At 35.7% G+C, this 19,556-nt stretch overlaps 1 protein-coding gene across 2 annotated transcripts in view; it reads right to left on the reverse strand.

The window, feature by feature from the left end:
• Positions 1 to 19,556, reverse strand: part of LOC121422455 (myosin phosphatase Rho-interacting protein-like) — a 119,692-nt gene that overhangs the window by 24,866 nt on the left and 75,270 nt on the right. For both annotated transcript variants that reach the window (XM_041617521.1, XM_041617519.1), the window contains exons 7-10: positions 15,763 to 15,816; positions 12,024 to 12,095; positions 9,477 to 9,566; positions 7,442 to 8,098 (exon numbers count right to left, since the gene is read on the reverse strand). In XM_041617521.1, coding sequence (XP_041473455.1) covers positions 7,442 to 8,098; positions 9,477 to 9,566; positions 12,024 to 12,095; positions 15,763 to 15,816 — 873 coding nt within the window. The remainder of the gene's footprint in view (positions 1 to 7,441; positions 8,099 to 9,476; positions 9,567 to 12,023; positions 12,096 to 15,762; positions 15,817 to 19,556) is intronic.

The following is a 19,556-nucleotide window of genomic DNA, read 5'->3' on the forward strand; positions in this document are numbered from 1 at the left end:
TAGACTTATGCTAAATCTTTTATGACTGAAAAAACTGAACCAGCATGTACAATTCAGGCATAAAAATTAGTAGATTTGTGATATAACCCAGATGTTACGATGGAGGGGGTAGAGGGTTTCAATAACTAATATGCTTTTCAGACTAGTTTCTTAATCCTGTATTTTTCATGACCCTTCAAAGACCATCTTTAAACCCATGACTACCTGTTTATATATTTTTTGTTTCAGACTTTCTTAACCCCACACTATTTGCTTAACATGGGTTAACGCCTTATCGCACAGCTCATGAATATTGATGATTGTGCCAGACTGTGCATACTTAACATGAACTTTTGACTTCTCCGATTGGCTGATACTTAGCCCCGCTATTCTGTAGCCTGATTTAGTTTCAGAGTAAGACTATAGCTCTTATCTCCTTGATTGTCTGGCTAGCACACAATAAGCTTGCTCACCCTATATTTTAGTAGGGCCAGGTAGTTCCATACTATTCAACATGCTACTTCTAGCCCACTTTGGTAAATGTAATTTGAAATTGAAGTGGGATAAGCTGAACCCTGGGAAATTAGTGAGGCTGAGACACCCCTTATACCTTGGTCACATTTGCTCTACTGGGGCCGTACGGCGAGTCAATAACAGCCGTTTTATTCATTTTTATTCAAACCACCTATATGTAGCTGGTACAAAAATGTTAAAACGGCTGTTTTCGACTCGCCGTAGAACAAATGTGACCAAGGTATTAGTCCCACCTACTTCTTGGGGTTGAGGAAAATTTAGTAGTCTGAAAAGCATGTAAAGAAAATTTGACCCAGCACCCTCAGAAGAAACATATCTCGTCTATTTGCTCCCCAAGGTCCATTAAAATGGAAATATTATAATACACAATAATACATGTTAGACCAACACTTAGTCCATAACAGTCAATATTGTAATAATACACTGATATTACAAGAAAAAACATCAAAATTGTCCCGCAAACTAAGAGATAAGCAAAATTTCATTCCCCATTTGACTTTGTATACAAGCCAATTTGGGATATTGTACAATGCCTAGTTAGCTCGTTGCAAACAAGCAAATGGGAGGCGGAATATGATATCATTGCACACATATCATCCAACATGTACCATTACATGGCTAAGGAGGTGATGTCACACTATAATTCAATTAATTGCGTGTAAATAAATGCAAGTCCAATATGAATTGGCCTAGTGACTAAATGTACACTACTATTAATGCATCCTTGAGGGATTTTCCTTTTTGCTAGCAATAATTCTTTTCTCATTTTCATAGATTAACGTAGGAGTAGATAGCAATTATTCTTATTTGTGCAATGGTATGACATTTCATATGAGGTGAAAGAGTCTCTCTTTTCACCTTGGCTCATTGAAATGAGCATCTTCCTTTCACCTCATGGATCACACTCATGCCTATTCCATAATAGCAATGTATCTTTACCTGACTGAATGATGGAGCCATTCTAATGTAAGCAGAAATCAATATTTTCACCAAGAATTTCAGAATGAACATTAGACATTTAAAAAGAACAATAAGAAGAGCGTAGCCAAGTTTTGACAATTCACAAAAGAGAATGACCAAGACAGCATGCAAGAGAATAGAAGATTGAAACAAGTCCATGTTTACTACTTGTGTACTGTTAATGACACAACTCTTGACTATTGAAAGTAACATGATATCATGTACTACCAGCAACACAGTACTAGTTAGAAGAGGTCATACTTGAGCTCAGTGATGTAAATTTACATGTATGTGAGTTATTATTCATACGCTATTTTTTTGTGAACTAGCAAAGACAAGTTGACCTTTCATTTTCTTCATTTGTCTTGTCTATATGTACATGTACGTCTGGAGAAAATTGTGAGGAGTATTGAAAAGAATTTGTTGAAGTTTATTTACAATGTTTTATAAAGAATATTATTGAAGCAGAGTTTTTAGACAAGAAAAGAAATGTAGAAATTCATGGAGAAAAAGAAGAATAAACAGGTGCATGTTGTTACAACCGATAATGTAGCACCAACGCATAATGTCGCAGATTGCGACATTATGCCAAGAGCGTCCGATGCATAATGTTGCAGTCAACGCATTATGTCGTCGTTTTTTTTAACGCATAACGTCACTTGTCGCAACGCATAATGTCGTAGCATATTGTCAACGCATAATGTCACATGTCGCAACACATAATGTCACAGCGATATTTTCTTCAGGACTCGAGCTACAGATAAGATTTAAAATAAAAGGCTTTCACAAAGTATTTTGAGACACGAAAAAGAGAATTAAGTGATTTGGAAATCAGGATAACTCTTTAAATGGATAGTTATCGGTTTATTGCCATTTTGTTTACTGCCCTTTTCCCCACTATCACATGGTCTGATATCATTTCGTCTACCATTAGTTAGTCAACTGTCAACATAGTCCAATAACCATTTCGTCTAATTACCATCTCATCTAATAGCCAGTTGGTCTAATAGCCGTTTTGTTTATCATCATTTAGTCTAATTGTATTTTGTTTTCAATTAGTCTAATATCCAATTTGTCCAATATCATTAAGTCTATTATGACCACTTGGTCTACTCTCATTTCGTTAATGTTCCATTTGGTCTAACTTCAGTTGGTTCACTATCACTTTGTCTAAACCCATTTTGGCTAACAATCATTTGTATTGTTGCTATGGGTCCAATCACCAATAGGTCTAATAGCCGGTTCTAGAACAATTACCTCCCGGACAATCACCTTCCGGACAACTACCCCCTGACAATTACCCCCGAGGACAATTACCCCCTGGACAATTACCCCCCAAGGACAATTACCCCCTGAGGACAAGCAATGCGAGCGCGAAGCGTGACCAAAAATTTCATATACTGTAGTGACAAAAAAACAAAGTCTTCCCCTGACCTTATTTTATTTACTCCTCTTGTTTTCCTCTTCTTTTTTTTCCTCTATTTTCCCTTCTTTTTTCTTAATTTCTCACCCTTTTTTTTGCTTCGCCAATTTTTATTTCAGGGGAGGGGGGGGGGAGGTGGCACGTGCCCCCTGTAGCTACGCCACTACGAAGATTGCCAGAACGAATGATCTTATGCTAACATGACATATAAATTATGATAAAATTTTGAGTTTCGTGAAGATTTGCAGATGGAGCCTACTTTTTATGGCTTTTTCTTACTGCGTTCCTTTGATTCCAAGATACTCATGCTTTGAGTACTTCTTACTTCAAACGTACGGCGGTCGTATGACTTTATGCGCTCCCTTTGTCTAGGGGGTTATTGTCCCCTGGGGAGGGTAATTGTTCCCGGTGGTAATTGTCCTCAGGGGTAATTATCCTGGGGGTAATTGTCCTCAGGGAATAATTTTCCTCAGGGGTAATTGTCCGGGGGTAGTTTTTCAGGGGGTAATTGTCCAGGGGGTAATTGTGCAGGGAGTAATTGTCCTCGGGGGTAATTGTTAGGGGGTAGTAGTCCGGAAGGTGATTGCCTGGGAGGTAATTGTCCTAGAACCGGTGACTGGACCTATTGGTGATGGCAACCATACTAAATGATTGTTAGCCGAAATGGGTTGAGACAAAGTGATGGCAAACCAACTGAAGTTAGACCAAATGGAAAACTGACAAAATGAGAGTAGACCAAGTGGTTATTAGACCAATTGGCTATTAGATCAAAAGGTAATAGACGTAATGATATAGGACCAATTGAAAAAAATACAATTAGACTAAATGATAATAAACAAAACGGCTATTAGACGAGATAGTAATTAGACGAAAGGTTATTGGACTATGTTGATAGTTGACTAATGGTAGTCAAAATGATATCAGACCATGCGATAGTGATGAAAAAGGCAGTAGACGAAATGACAATAAACCGATAACTATCCATACAAAGAGTTATCCTGATTTCCAAATCACTTAATTCTCTTTCTTGTGTTTAAAATACTTAGTGAAAGCATATTTTATATCTTATCTGTAGCTCGAGTCCTCAAGAAAATACCGCTGTGACATTATGCGTTGCGACATGTGACATTATGCGCTGACAATTTGCTGAGACATTTTGCGTTGCGACAAGTGACGTTATGCGTTAGAAAAACTACGACATTATGCGTTGACTGCGACATTATGCGTCGGACGCTCTTGGCATAATGTCGCAATCTACGACATTCGTTGCTGCGACATTATCGGTTGTAACACATGTTCTTCACTTTAAAAAAAGATGAAGTAGAGTATAAAAAAAAAATAGTTTAAAATAGTGATACAAATTACAATGTACTGGATTGAAAGAGACAGTGAGAGATGACAGGTCAGAGAGAAAGAGAGAGAGAGAAGAATTAAAGAAACACTAGATACATGAGATGAGATGCAAATAGACAGGACATAAACAGAGAACCAGGGAATGTTAGGAAGGAGAGCTCAGTAAGTCTTTGTTTTCTTTATTTCAATCAAATGAAATGAGTGTATGAAGTTCAATGATAAAATGCATTTTTTGTATTTCTATGATAAATTGTATATTATTACCAGGTATTTATCATTATCATGAAAGTAAATATCCAGTGCCAAAATATCATTTAACTTGAATATGCAACAAGATAAAAAGGATATCTAAAGATTCAAAGGCAAGCATAGACTGAAGGGTCATTCTAAAAAACAAACAAAAAACATCACAATTCATTATCCCAACAATCTTTCACAAATACCCAAGTGTGCTTTGAAATTAAAATGCTGAAGTGCCTATGACATCTAATAAACATTTATGATTAATATGCAGTACAGCACATCCCCTTCATTATGATTTGACCAATAAGTTTTATACTGCAATGTAACAAGTACAACTGTAAATCACACTCCATTCCTTAGGATATCACTTTAACATCTGTAGTAGGAATTATGAAGACAGATTCTGGAGATCAGTCGAACTCCTGTTTAACAAGTATGACACTAATTCTATTCAACATTCATGACATTATAGTGGTGACATCTTGCCTTGATAAATACCATTATAAGGCTATTGTCCTTCAGACAACAATCATCCACTTCCTGTAGGGAAATAGTTTCCCTCTAATAAGCCTCCTAGTTCCTCATCAACATCTTACCCTCATTGCTCTTGAGTGACAATCTGGGGAGTGTTTCAGTAATCAGTGCCCTTAGCCAATCAGATGCAAGGATTTTAGTAGCTTATAACAATAGTCAGAGACTATCTGTTTCATGTAATACTCCCCTGGATATTTACTTCTTTCCACACATGTAAGTTCTGAAAACACAGGGGCTGTTTTAGAAGCTGATATGTGATTTACAAATGAGTTATGACAGGAATATTTGCAAACCAATGAGTTGCTCAAGAATTTCAGAAAATTGAAATTTAAGTTGAAACATGACAAAAACATTCTAAAGTCCTATTGAACTTAATAAGCCATGGTTCAAGTCTTTGCTAGAATTATGGGAAACCGATAAATATCCTGGAGCGATCAAGCCTTTGCTCAAATCAGACCAATCTTGTGGAATTCACTACTACAGTAGCTGAAAAACTCAAATTGTGCAACATCCTTTAAGGGCAAACTAAAATGCATTTGTTCACCAGTGGGTACTAGGTTTGAAGACGAGACATTTTTTTCATTTGTAATGTGTCCTTTCTTGTCCTCTTCACTTCTTTGTTTGGCTCTTTTCTAAGTGCCTTGAGCATTTAATCAAAATAGAAAAGACACTATATAAACCCTATGTATTATTATTATATCAAAACTTTGTTTACATATTATGTTTACTGCTTTCTACTGTATATGTTTTAATGACTTATTAAACCAATTCAGTTATCATTCCAAAAACTTTCATAGTTTGACTGCAAAGTGGTTTTTACATTGAAGCTTTGCTCCTGTAGAGATTTGTGACATAGATAACTCAAACTACAATTCTTAAATTGTAAAATTTAAAGCCCAGTTCAGAATATGAGCTAAGATCATCAATCATTTTCTGTGATAAGTATATATTATATACTATTGATGACAATCTACATGTAAATGAGTTTATCAGAAATATTTTCAAAACAATATTTAAAAAAAAATGTGGGCTCATAATTTGTAATACATCAAGATGTTTTACTTATGTGTGCTTATTATGTTTGTTTGTTTTTTTAATTTCAACAAGGTCCTTGTTATGTATAATGTATAAGTTTACCAGTGCTTAGAGTATAAAGTTCTGATCATGAAGTTTATCATGGGACTAACGGTTGCATTTGTACAATCAATAGTCAAAATTAACTCCATCATCAATCGGTAAGTTTTGTTACAAGGACCGAACTTCACATTCAATTATTTCATGCATAATTTTCCAACAAATCCTGACAAGTCAAACGTTGACAAAGGAAAACAATGGTAACGACAAATCTACCCTCATTGGAAAACACTCATCTATTTGTGTGTTATATAGGAGCTGCACAATAAGCCATTTCATAATTATCATTTACACATGAGCAAAGGTGAAGGTCATTGGTGGTATAAAACCAGAGTATTTGTTTTTAAATCACTAAAATATGTTTATCATCCCATTAGATGAATAACAAAACGTTCAATCATGGAAACTACCCAAACGACAGGCAATTAGTAATTGAAGCTTTCCCAATTGAAATTAATAATAATAATAATAATAGCTGGATTTATAAAGCGCTTTTTGCCAGAGGATACAAAGCGCTGCTATTATTACCCCGGCTTTAGCTCGAGCTACCATCACCGGCGCACAGTGCATGCAAGGAATTACTCCTGCCGGGTACCCATTCACCTCACCTGGGTCGAGTGCAGCACAGTGTGGATGAATTTCTTGCTGAAGGAAAACACGCCATGGCTACGATTCAAACACACGACCCTCTGTTTCAAAGGCGAGAGTCAGAACCACTAGACCACGACGCACCCACATGAAATTAATGTAACCTACGAGTGTGTAACCTGTTCTATGTAGTGGTTCCCTTATTACAGTTGAACAATGAAGATTAGTATACCATGAGAAAATGAAAGGTCAATTGCAAAAGTTGCTGTAAAGCAAATTACAAAAGTGTTTATGTTGTAGAAATAAAGAGTAGAATATAAATTTATTTATACAGGATTTGTTTACATGCACACCTCTGGTTTTTTTTAAGTTAGAAGTGATGTATTGTGATATTTGTCTGCTTATTACTTTCAATATCAATGAAGCAGATTCATATAGGGTCTGTGTCTTTAACCTTGTATATGAAAACAGATGGTGTGCGTATCTTCTTGACTATGACAAAAGTTAAGAAGGCCAAAGTTTTAAATCCAGATTTTTCCCCATTGGACATGGATGGCCAGATTAACCTGACACTAGTGATGATGTTCTTCAAAGCAGTAGGATATCTTGCTGTGATTCAATCAACATTTCACATATCCTACTTTCTTCAAACTGTGACAATAATTATTTCACATCCATTCAATTGTTACTCACCTCAATTTTGTGAATCTGTATAGGAGACTCTGCCCTGATGCCTTGTTCACTTCTTGTTGATGTTACTGATGTCCTTCTCACAGGCTCCTCTATCCTAAGCTCAATAGGAGTTGGGGTATTTGGAGGTGTCTCAAATACTTCACTAGATGTCGATGATGACCGACCATTCATGGAAGACCTAGATGAACTCTTCTGCAGCTTGAAATCTTCTCCTCTTGATGATCTTCTTGACCGCCTCTCTTTATACCTGAAGGATCCTGGCCGTTCTGGGAAGGCAGGTGGTTCTTTCTCTGTTGGACTAGCAGTATCACTTATTCTACTGTCCAAACTGCTCTTCCGATGCCTAGAGGTAAGGTCTATTGTCAGGTTAGACCTTGAGGTTTCAATACTGTCCTGTTTAGGGAGAGGGGTAGGTATGACATCAGGTGCAGGAGTCGTCTGAGGAATGGGTGGAGGTTTCTCTGACAGGACAGGAGTTGTCTCTTCTTGTTTGATAGGAGCTGCATCAATTTCAACAAGGTTGACAGCTTCTTTCTCAGGGACGTTAGGACTTGCTTCTTTTTGGGCGGTCGCAATAGCCTTGTTAATAGCTTGAATCCAGTTGGTACGGATCTTGCTGGTCATTGCCCCAAGGTGATGAACGGATTCATCTTCCATCTGAAGAGGTAAAAACAGGAAAGAGCCATGGAGGGCATGATGAAATCACCCAAACAGTCAGCTAAATGACAATCTATGACAATTTTGATAGATTCCCTGCACTTCTAAAAGTCCTATCATTTCACACACAACACTGATTGGCCAACACACATGAAAATGAATACAGTCACATTACCATCAAATCCAACTGTTATCAAATCTTGCCAACAACAATCAACCCAAATTGTGATATTATTAATAAATAAAATGATCCGTCCAGATCATCATTGGATTAAGATTAATACATTAGATTTCCTATAGATTCTTGTTTCAATGCTGTCAGCCACTATTATCTGGTTTCCCCTGGGATTATTAAAATGTAACTGATCATTCTATGTCTTGATTAACGTCATCATATCCAATACCGACATGAGATATGGTTTCAGTGAATAGAGTATGGATATGAATCCAGTCAATAAAAGGATAGGAACAAGTGCAGAAAATGCATTGGTATACCTTCTTCATTACATTTTCCTTACCCATTTTCAATGATAAAAAAAGTTTTATCTCATCAAAATTTCACCAGACCCTTCTGTTTTATTATCACATAGTACATCCGTTCGTCACTCTATTTCACCCATTCTTTTCACAATCAAATACTGTACACCATAATTTGACAATATGACAACCTTGTAAAATTTACATATAAAGTCTGTGCACATGGTAATCAAGGTACATGAGACAAGAAAACTTTTTTTCCTGTTTCTTCTTTAGTTACTGTTGCAGTTAATAATTTTTTTTAATCTTACATTTCAACTATTCTATTTCATGGCATTTTCATGACCTGAAAACTTACAATTCCAGATACAAAATATACCTTTTCTCTGTATCTTATCCACTGATTCCTTAAAAACACATCATTAAACCCAGTAATTGTCTATCATGAATTCCTTAGAAATATCTCAACATAAAAGAAACAGCTCATTTCACGTTTTGATCAGAAACAAATATTAATTTGATATTGATTAAATGTCGTTCAATAAACCTGTGGAGCGTTTCATCAACAATCTTTGTATGACAAGTTGCCTACAACTTTCCTTTGATTTGATTGGCTCAGAAGCATGAGTTGTCAGATAAAATTGTTGTGACAGTGCAGGAATGAACTTTGCATCACATTTACATGCGCCCTATTGGAGAAGAAACGCCCTTGCACAATGCCCTTATACGCACTACTAAGGGTGTTTCTGCGTGCATGCAATGCGCGTAAGTGTGATGTTAAGGGCGTTCCTGCACCGACATGATGAAATATCCTTTCATGAAACACGCACAAGATGAGAGATGCATTACATAAACCACCCTGACCCATGTAATCCCATGTTTTAATCAATAATGTCCATACCATGATCTGGAATCCATAGTTCCTGCTTGCTGATGTTTCAGATGCTTCCTTACACTGAGCCAGGTCTACAGCTCCTGCTAGATTGCTTGGCTACAGACAGAGAGAGAGAGAGAATTCATAAATGATAGAAAAATATAATCTGCCAACTTTGTGCAACCCCCCCCCAAAAAAAAAGAATCATAATTGTAAAAAAAAAAGTAATTCCAAACAAAAGAAGGAATTTCTCAGCTGAATATATCCATATAAAAGCTAATACTAAAGCAGTACTAATTAATGTTTATCAACCCTAAAACAAGACCTGTCAACCTCTTGAAATGAGACATCATATTCAGTGATCCTCGAATCTTTTCTGAGAAATAATGACCCACAAATCCAACCTTGGTTATAAAATGTTGTATGAGGGAGGAGAAAAGTAAGTGAAACGGAGTGGTGAAAGTTTAAATGAAATTGGACAGGCAATAAGGAATTTATGACTGATTTAAAATTGAGATCCATCAGACTATGTAACTGATAAGTGGCAGGGTCAATTTTCTCATAGGCCATTTTACTATGGCAGTAATACAAATCTAAACAAGGTATTAACATATTTATATAATAATGAATGGTTTTGAGGAAGATGACATCCATGTACATTTTACTGGAAGTAGTCTCATATTGCCAGAGTCTTAATAGGGCCGTCTGCACCATCCCGAGTTTTCAAATCAGCGCGCTATTTCTGATCCGACAAATTATCCCAATCTGAAAAATCTCGAGATTGTTTACAATGGAGATGCAATTATCGCGCTAGTTTGTAGGATTGATCTCGAGATTGCAATCCCAAGTCAACTCGGTTTTATTTGCAAAATAGCGTGCTATTTTACGAATTATCCTGCTAATTCGTAGGTGCAGACACACTCGAGATTGGACTCGGGGTAATTTATTCATGTCAGTCCATAATGCAATTCGCATTCCATTTCCACCTTGGTCAAAACATAAACACATCGCGATCGTACCGAACGCATGCGAAAGTCAACTTTATAAACGCGAATAGACATTATCACGAATAGTGTTCATCAATTCCCCAATCAGCAACGATGGTGTCCCACCAGTGAATGGATTTTGGGAGAAACCAGACCGATGGGAGGCGCTCATTATTGACGATGGTCATAGTCAATAACAACACTGACAGCAATGTCGTCTTATTCCTTCGCAAAATGTGAGCAAAATGTGAGCAAATAGCATTTTTCCCTCCTCTCTCTCTGTCGTTGACTCCTTCTCCGCCATCATATTTAAGAATACATCACTTCTTCACTCGCTTAGCGCAGCTGAGCTGAGAGGATTGTTGCATAACACCGGTCGATTAGTGAAAGGATTACATGTATTTGATTGCATATCACGGGAAGTTATTCAAAAGCTCGGGCCGTTGAAACTCCAAGATCGAAAGTGCACATGCTCGGAATATCGGGTTTGTTGCCTCGCTCGAGCAGGAATCGCTCTTCTTGCGATGGTGGAGACAGGGTTTCTTGAAACTCGAGATTAATCGCGAAGAGGGCTGATCGAGCTAAAATCTCGAGATTGAGCAAACTTGGGATGGTGCAGCACCGCCTAATGATGGCAATATGGGTCTACTGAGGGAAAAATTGCTTAAGTATCTCCTGAATATTAAATCCAGTCAATATCACCTATAGGCCCAGAGCTGTATGATATGTCTTTCAAGCTATTACTTGAAGCAATTTTTGTCTGCTTGCCTATTGGTACTTCTGAAGTCAGGTTATTCGCAAACTTGATGAAGTAATCCTGTCTAAGTAATTGTGAGGTTAAGTGTATACAGTGCAGATGCGCATCATGCATGGCGCACACATACAGTACACTTAACACATACATAAGACTTGCGCTTGGATTTTATGAAATGGGAATACGGATATTATGGGCTGATAACTTACTACATAGGCGCAATAGGAAACTGACAAATAAAAGCAGATTCTAATAAAGTTAATGCAAATTTACTTATTCAACTTTATTGTATGATTCCTTACTTTTGCAATCAATGTAACTTTATGTTTTTAGAATTTCACTTTTTATGTGCATTTCAACCTGCCTTGAACCAGAATAGCTTCATGGGTCTTGTTTTGCATGTTACTTTTTTCATTATTTGACTTTATTCATCAATTGTATAATGCTTTTCTTTGAAATGAAAAAAAAAATTACAATCAATTGTGAAAACAATAAGTAATTTGAAGTAAAACTTTTGAGAAAAAAAGACATTCAAGCCATTTCATGTATTGAAGTAAATGGAATAGTCCTTGCCTGACATCACTATGACATCACCAATGCTGCCAATTTGAGGAATATTGATTGTAAACTTATTTTTACAACTTCATATTTAATATTATTCAAATTTTAACCTATTGTCTGATTTATTTCATTTTTATCTAAAAACAAATTTGCATTTGGGTTGGATTCTTCCTTTGAATATATCCTTTTTTTTTGCTGGTGTTGTCTTCCCAATGTAAACCAAGGTACACATATCATTAAGAGGGAGCGCTCATTTTTTGCTGGCCCACTTACATTTTCATCACTTGAATCTTTGAAGTGGCTGAGTTTGTTGTCCCGAAGTACAAACCAGTATTTGTTCCATTCCTAGTGAAAGAATACAACATATAGGTCAGTGTTAAACAAATATGATACATATGTGACTTTGAGGACAAATGAATTATAATATTATCATCATGCTTCATAAATTGAAACAATAATACACAAAATGTATTCTTTAACTCCCTGGTTAGCAAGAGCATCCAAACTGCAATCAAAGTTGATTTATCAAAGTGTGCCCTATATAAAGGTGAAATTCACTCTTAAAAAAAGAGATATACTTAAGCGAGGGAGCATAGCGACCGGGTCCAGAGATTCACTGTAGATCTATCCAATTCGGAGAAATAATAATCTAAAAAGAAAATTAGTGCTGAAGAAATCCAGAACAAAAAGTCCATGATCGATGAGTCGAAATCCGTCACAAGGCATGCAACAGTCATGACAATTTGCGTGATCCTCCTTTATAAGTGTTCATGAATACGAAGATGCTAAAATTAAAAGTAATAAAAAACTCGCGAAGGTCGAAGCTCAGCTAGCTCAGTCATCATAAACAAGAGAACAATTCATTTGCATGTCAATATCCATGACCAAGATCACAATAAATAATGAAAGTTTGATGCCTGCAAATGCCCAAATTTAGGTCAGTTCAAATTGAGAAAAACCAGCACTGCTTTGCTGACATTAATAATTCAAAGAAAATACAAAAAAATGCAGACTGTGATTCAGGTGATAAAATATTACCGGTACATTAAAAATAAAACCCTAGGGACTAAGAAACCACCCTTGACTGAACTATCTCCCAGAGCTTAAAAGGTTTAACTTTGTGAGCAGCTGATTTAAAAAATTCTCAAACCAAGATGAAACATGTGTACAAGTGCATGTATTAGAACTAATAAACCCTGAAAACAACCATTATTGAGAATGAAAAGCTAAAACTACAAGGCAAACCCCGATTTCGTAAATAGACGTCTTATAGACACCTAAATAGTACGCATAAGTGTATGGGATGAAATTAAGATGGTGTTTCCGGCCACTTTATATTTCAATTTTTGAAGCACTAAATAATTATTTTCAAACGCAATTTTTCTGTGCTTCATTTTTGTTTGTAACATATCACAGACACAGGTGACAAGTGTGACCTTCCAGCTCAGATTTTTTAAAAGTCAAACCAATGTTAACCAATCACTTTAAGGAAAATAATTGTAATCTGATTTGGCCTTTATCTATTTAATGTTTAATTTAGTGGAAATGTTATGGGTTTTTATTGTTTTTGTTTCAGAAATTTGCCAAGGTGAACATCCTGACAGGAACATTCATTTAGTCATGAGGTGAGTATATACCACTGATCTGAATATTACATTATTGGTATGACTGTAGTAGAAGGCTTATGGAATGTGCATCAACTGAATTAAACTCAACTAAAATGAACTGAACCTCACTACAGCTGATATACCCCCACCTTCCTTCACACATTACAGTAGACTGATCAAGGTAGGCATAAATCCTACAATAAAATAACCAGTCAGGATCAACTTATATTATCAGTTCAGATTTTACCCATTTAGAAGCAGCGAAGGATATTTTCATTTCATGCCTTGGGATAAAAGTGGCTTTCTAAACCTAACATAAAGGGGGTATTAATAAAGATGAACTGATCCTTGATGATAGTAATCTCCTCAATACATGCAAAGCATACCTGGAATCACTCTTCAAATATTATAATTAGATTAATGACCTCATCTTAACAGATCCATGAAAATAGATTAAAAAGGGAAATATTTACTTAGGATGTGGATTTGTTGAAAGGAAGGGGGATTACGCACAATGATCATGTTTATATTTTGATGATTATTTCAATGTGAAAATGTAATAATAATAATAGCTATTTTTTATATAGCGCTTTTCTCATAATGGCCCAAGCACTTTACAGCATATTATTACCCTGGTCATCGGATCCTGACACCCCCCATACAATGTTATGCACCTTATCCACTTCCTGGGGAGCATTCTAACAAGACTCAATTGCTAGGCGTACTACATAGAGATGTACCAGGTACCCATGGAGAGTGGGATTGACACCTTGCCAACAGATGTTAAGCGGTAAAGCCAAGGTGGGATTTGAAAGAACGACCCTCTGATTATAAGGCAAGACTCTGAACCAGGACCCAAAATGCCTTTAGTGCTGCATTTCACTTTTATCAGTTATTTTTACTAATGTCATATGCAATCGTGAAATTTAAAACCTAAAGAAAAGGGAATATTTTCATACCTGTGAAAGAGTTCCTATAAAATATAAATACTTCCTGTGTCAGGAAGATAAAGCGTAGTAATCAATCTCAAGGAATTTAGTTCTAAATAAATCACATGATAAATGATTTCAATGCATTTGATGACACCAAATACCCCAAAATCCTGTTTTATTATACAAGCCATTTCCTATAACTAAATAATCATGCTAGAAAAAGTCCTTGGAATGCATATTAAGATCAAAGAAATGTGGGATTAAAAGATACCTTTCAATCCCCTGCCGCCTATGAGGGTAAATACTTACTGCATGTCTATTTTTCACTTGGGTAATCTACAGACGCTGGATTAGTGCTTAATCCCTGTGTCTAAAGTAATGTCACATGCCTATATGACTACAACAGGTGACTGACTACCCCATTCACAATACAGCAATTTCAATAAACTAATATTGTCAAAAAGTGAACAAATTGTTCCATGGTGAAGTATACAAGCTGCTTATTTTACAAAGAATTATTGGCCCGAAATCACAAAGGTGGTTTTGAAAACCATCGGTTGAACGCATGATTTATGCAGATTTCATGTACAAATTAGGCATAATTTACTACAGATATTAAAAAATGTCCAATGCTGGAGCGTGCGTTTGTCACAGTGCACCAAAATGACACCAGTTGCCAAGGTTGTACAATATTTTATTCATGATTCTGTTTCGAAGAGTGGAATCATTAATTCTAAACAGTGGATTCACTGAATAAAATAGCACACTAAACCATAAATACAGGCATTTTGTGACAAATATAAACGGTAAATTAAGCGTAATTTATAGGCCTACAGGAAATCTGCATAAACCATGGGTTCAACTGACGATTTTCAAATGATCTTTGTGAATTCGGGCCAAAAACTTAATTCCATACACAGTTTTCATTGCTGAAGAGAGAGTACTTGGTACACACTGGTATATACATGAACTATCCTTTAATGATGACAGCTTTGATCAGAAAAATATCAGGATAATGCCTACCAAGTTATATCCACATCAATGTCAAACAATATCATATTCTCATTAAGTATCAGACAACTTCTTAAATGATGTGGAAAAGGTTCATCGTGGTGAAGGATTGAGTAGAAGAAATAACTAGTTGTCTCATGATGTAACAAACATTTGTTACATCATGAGACAACTGGTCATTTATTCTACTCAACTTCTCAAATGTGCAAATTACTTTTTACATTTCTCTACAATTTTTTTTTCAGACCAGGAGCCCATTTCAAAAGTCTTTATGGGAAATTTACCACTATTGTTACTATCATTAAATCCTCCAAATATAGTAAGTATAATTACATAGTTAACATATTTAGATCCCTGAATGGAACCCATACCTGGCTAACACAACATGAACAGAATGCAGACAAATAAATAATAAGATAATTCAACAACATGTATTTTAATATGATTTATAATATTATATACCTCTAGGTCTGAATCTCTTTTCATTAGCCAGCCATTCTTGAGATGCAATAAACCCTGTATAGGAGAGAGAAAGAAAACATCAAAATCATTAATTAACTGATGACTCTTGAGAGCAGAGTATACATAGAAAGAGGAATGCCATGTTATTTAGAATTAACTCCTACACTAAAAGCCACGACAGGTTCTCTGTAAATAACCAATAGTTTGGTTTTCAAAAATAAACCCCAAAAAATGGGAAATTAGCTTATCTGAAAGAGTAAATATTCTTTTTCATACTGTAAAAAATTTGTAAAATGACTAATAGACAAGACACTGGAGATCATTTGACACTATTTTATGCAGACTGATTGGAAGTTTTGCTGAGATGCAAATATTGTGCATGAGTGAACCTAAACTTAAATCTTTCAAACCATGTTTTCTCCTTGTTTGTTGGATGTCGGTTTGAGAAAGACAGGTCACAAATACATTGGGGAAATTTGGGGGCAGATCTTTTTCCTATTGACATTTTCCACAATTTGAAAAGAAAAACTTTAATAAGAGAAAGATATTTCTATGAAAGAAGAGATATAATACAAGAATGTATATGTATGGCCTCTGTATTTGGGATTCACATACTTACTGACTTGATAGTAATAGATGATAAGCATATATGATCATTAATGAATTATCCTGAATATTAACTTTTATATGGATTTAAGATGGTAGAAAAGAAATAAAAACAGGCCCTTTTTAACACTGTTGAGCTTCATCAAAAATATCAAGAACAAAATTAGGAATATTAGAGATTAAAAAGAATCAGAGCTTGAGATCAAAACATCACAAGACTGAGTGTGAAATGGTGATAGAGAGACATATAAATAAAAATAAAGAATCAGAAAAAAAATTGAGAATTAAAACAAAAGTGAATAAGAAAGATGAAAACAAGAACAATAATAAAGCAAAAAAAGAAAAAATACATAGAAACATAAATATCATGAAGAAATGAAAGGAGATAAAAAAAAATAAGGAAGAGATTTAAGAAACGCAGGAGAAGACAGAGAAGATGAGGGGTGGGAGTAGAAATGCAGAGGTGACATGCTAAATAATAAGGAAAATAGAACAAGAGAGTAAGAAAGAGATGATCAGTGAGAGAAAGGATTAGAAAGATATGATCAGTGAGAGAAAGGATTAGAAAGAGATAGTGCTGTCATTTCAAATGAAAGGTAATATTCATCTCAATTATTCTCGACTAGGGTTTGATGACAAAAACAAATGAGGACTCAAACGCAAGAATACATCGAGGTAAAAGCCCTCCCCCCAAAAAAAAACATATACAAAGATTAGTGGATTAGATTGAAGGTATTTATACTATTGATACAGACCCACACATGTACATAATGATGACTGGGATTAACAATAAAAATAATTGCTATGATAAACTGTTAAGTTTAGTGGGAAGGTGACTAGGTGTTATCAAATGATAACTGCCGGGCCCACGATCAATTGGGCAAAACAAATTTTTGGAGTATTTCATTTCTGGTGTCTATTTCGAACAATAAAATACGGATTTTAAGATTGGATTTTTGTTTTAAGAATGCAATGAAACACTGTGCATATTCAATAATGGTACATAATGAAATATCAGATTACCTATTCTTTGAAAATTGAAAAACTACATAAATGCATGCACACGCAGAAGAATTTATCAAAAAGGATACATTGTCATTGCTTTACAGTATTTCACATATTTTCAATCAATGAATTTGTAACAATCCTTCTTGCAGGAGCTAACCTTTCATCATCTATTCTGAAATTATAATTGCTGTACCAATTAATTAATTCTTCTCAACAGTTCTCAAAGAAACTATTGATGTTCAAACAACATAAATATTGGTACTTTGAAAACTTATCAACAATATCACACATACACTTGTCATTTTGGAAGTAAAAGGTTTTCTTCCAATATCACCATATGGAATCATCCTATTTACAATATTGCAGGAGTTTATGGGCAGGAAGATATTGGAATGGCATAGATGCAGAAGTTTATGAGCAGGAAGATATTGGAATGGCACAGATCTGGATTTTCAATCAATGACGTATCAATCTCAAAATGATTTGACCAGCAGACATGAGCAACCATTATGAACCCATCCACTGCCCAGATCTGTAGAAATCGTTAAGGGAATTACGGATGTTGCTTTTCTCTATTGCTTCCCCCCTCATCAATTTCAGAGGTCAAGTGCATGATGGGTAAAGTTAAGCAATGAAAGTATAGAGGGGCGTATCATGTTAAAGAGAGAAGCTACTTAAACACTTATATTAGCAACTGCAAAGATATGGGTAATTTCACCTACAAATAATTTTACACTTTGTTGTATTGAGTAGATGCTACCAGAGATATGATAATGCTACCAGAGATATGATACCTAACCTTGATTTCAAGGTTCCAAAGTAATCTGTGTATCCTTTCAGTTTTATCAAACCTGGGTTGAGTGTGGTAAATTGTATAGGATAGTATTGCTGTTGTGGAATTCAAACCAAATACTCTTGCTCTGAAGTCCACGAGGCCTATGGTTCATGAGGCGGAAGGTGCACAAGACTGTGGGTCCGCTAGGCTGATTATTTTCCCACAAGGCAAATTTTTGTCATAGTGTATTTTCTTTCATAAGGATGTTTGTCTTTATCAGTGGAAAAGTATCTGCTTAGCATATTCTCCAATGAAAACTGAAATACAATATAAAGTTACTGATGATAACAGACATTTGGTTAAACTTTGGAAAATCCAGACAACCTGATTTATACTCGAGTATCATCTCACCCATCAAGTGTGTCCATTGAATCCCTATTCAGCCGTTTAATTCTTTGTAAAAGTTTGAACTTTAGTTTGAAACATTTCATTATAACTAAAAGACTTCATAGTATGCCTGCAGCTTGTCCAACACATTATTGTCTTTGTTATTAGCTGCGACTTAGTTGATTAACATTGATGAAGACAAACATCCTGATAAAAGAAAATATGATTTAAGAAAAATCGGCCTTGTGGACCCTCTGCCTCGTGTGGCCTCGTTGACCCTCGGCCTCATGGGAAGACCCCTGATCAACAGCCAATCAAAATCAATTATTCCACTGAAGTTACCAGTGGATAGCAAGCTACCATAATAGTATAACTTTTTTTCTTACACAAAAAGATCCAGGTACTTAAATGATCCCACAGATCATAGCCAACATGATGTTTGAACATAACAAAGCTCATGACCGGGTTGGAATAATGAGTGAAGCTAATGAAGTGAGATACATTTCCATACGTTGAATTAAATCAGCTTACCCTTTGCTTTGCAAATGTCACATTCACAAGATGAAGCTCAAGGAGACATCCATGACATGTATCATCATGGCAACCATTCAAAAGATACCCATCACACATCTTCTTTGGTATCAATCTCAAGAAAAATTTCCCTTAGTTGAGTAGAGGTTGGTATATTCCAAGAGAACACCTATCAATGACTGGAATGGTACCCTACCTTGGGTTGTTTCACGGTGGACTATTTCACAACAAATGATTCTCTTTCTCCTGAAACAAATTTATTTCCCCTAACTTATCTCTCTCTCTCTTTTCCTTGTAGCCAGACACTCCACAACAACAGGTTCAATGTTAGAGCATCTGGTAATGTCATAATATCCACTGCAGGGAGTTGAAAACATGTTTGTCCAGCACTTTCTAACCGTTTGAATCTGGGTGGATCTGTTGCATCAAGGTTGGTTCAGCACTATCAATGGAATTCACCCAGTAAGGGTTAACAATGATAGCAGAG

The sequence above is a fragment of the Lytechinus variegatus genome, chromosome 10 (genome assembly GCF_018143015.1).
Source record: "Lytechinus variegatus isolate NC3 chromosome 10, Lvar_3.0, whole genome shotgun sequence".
NCBI classification, from domain to species: Eukaryota; Metazoa; Echinodermata; class Echinoidea; order Temnopleuroida; family Toxopneustidae; genus Lytechinus; species Lytechinus variegatus.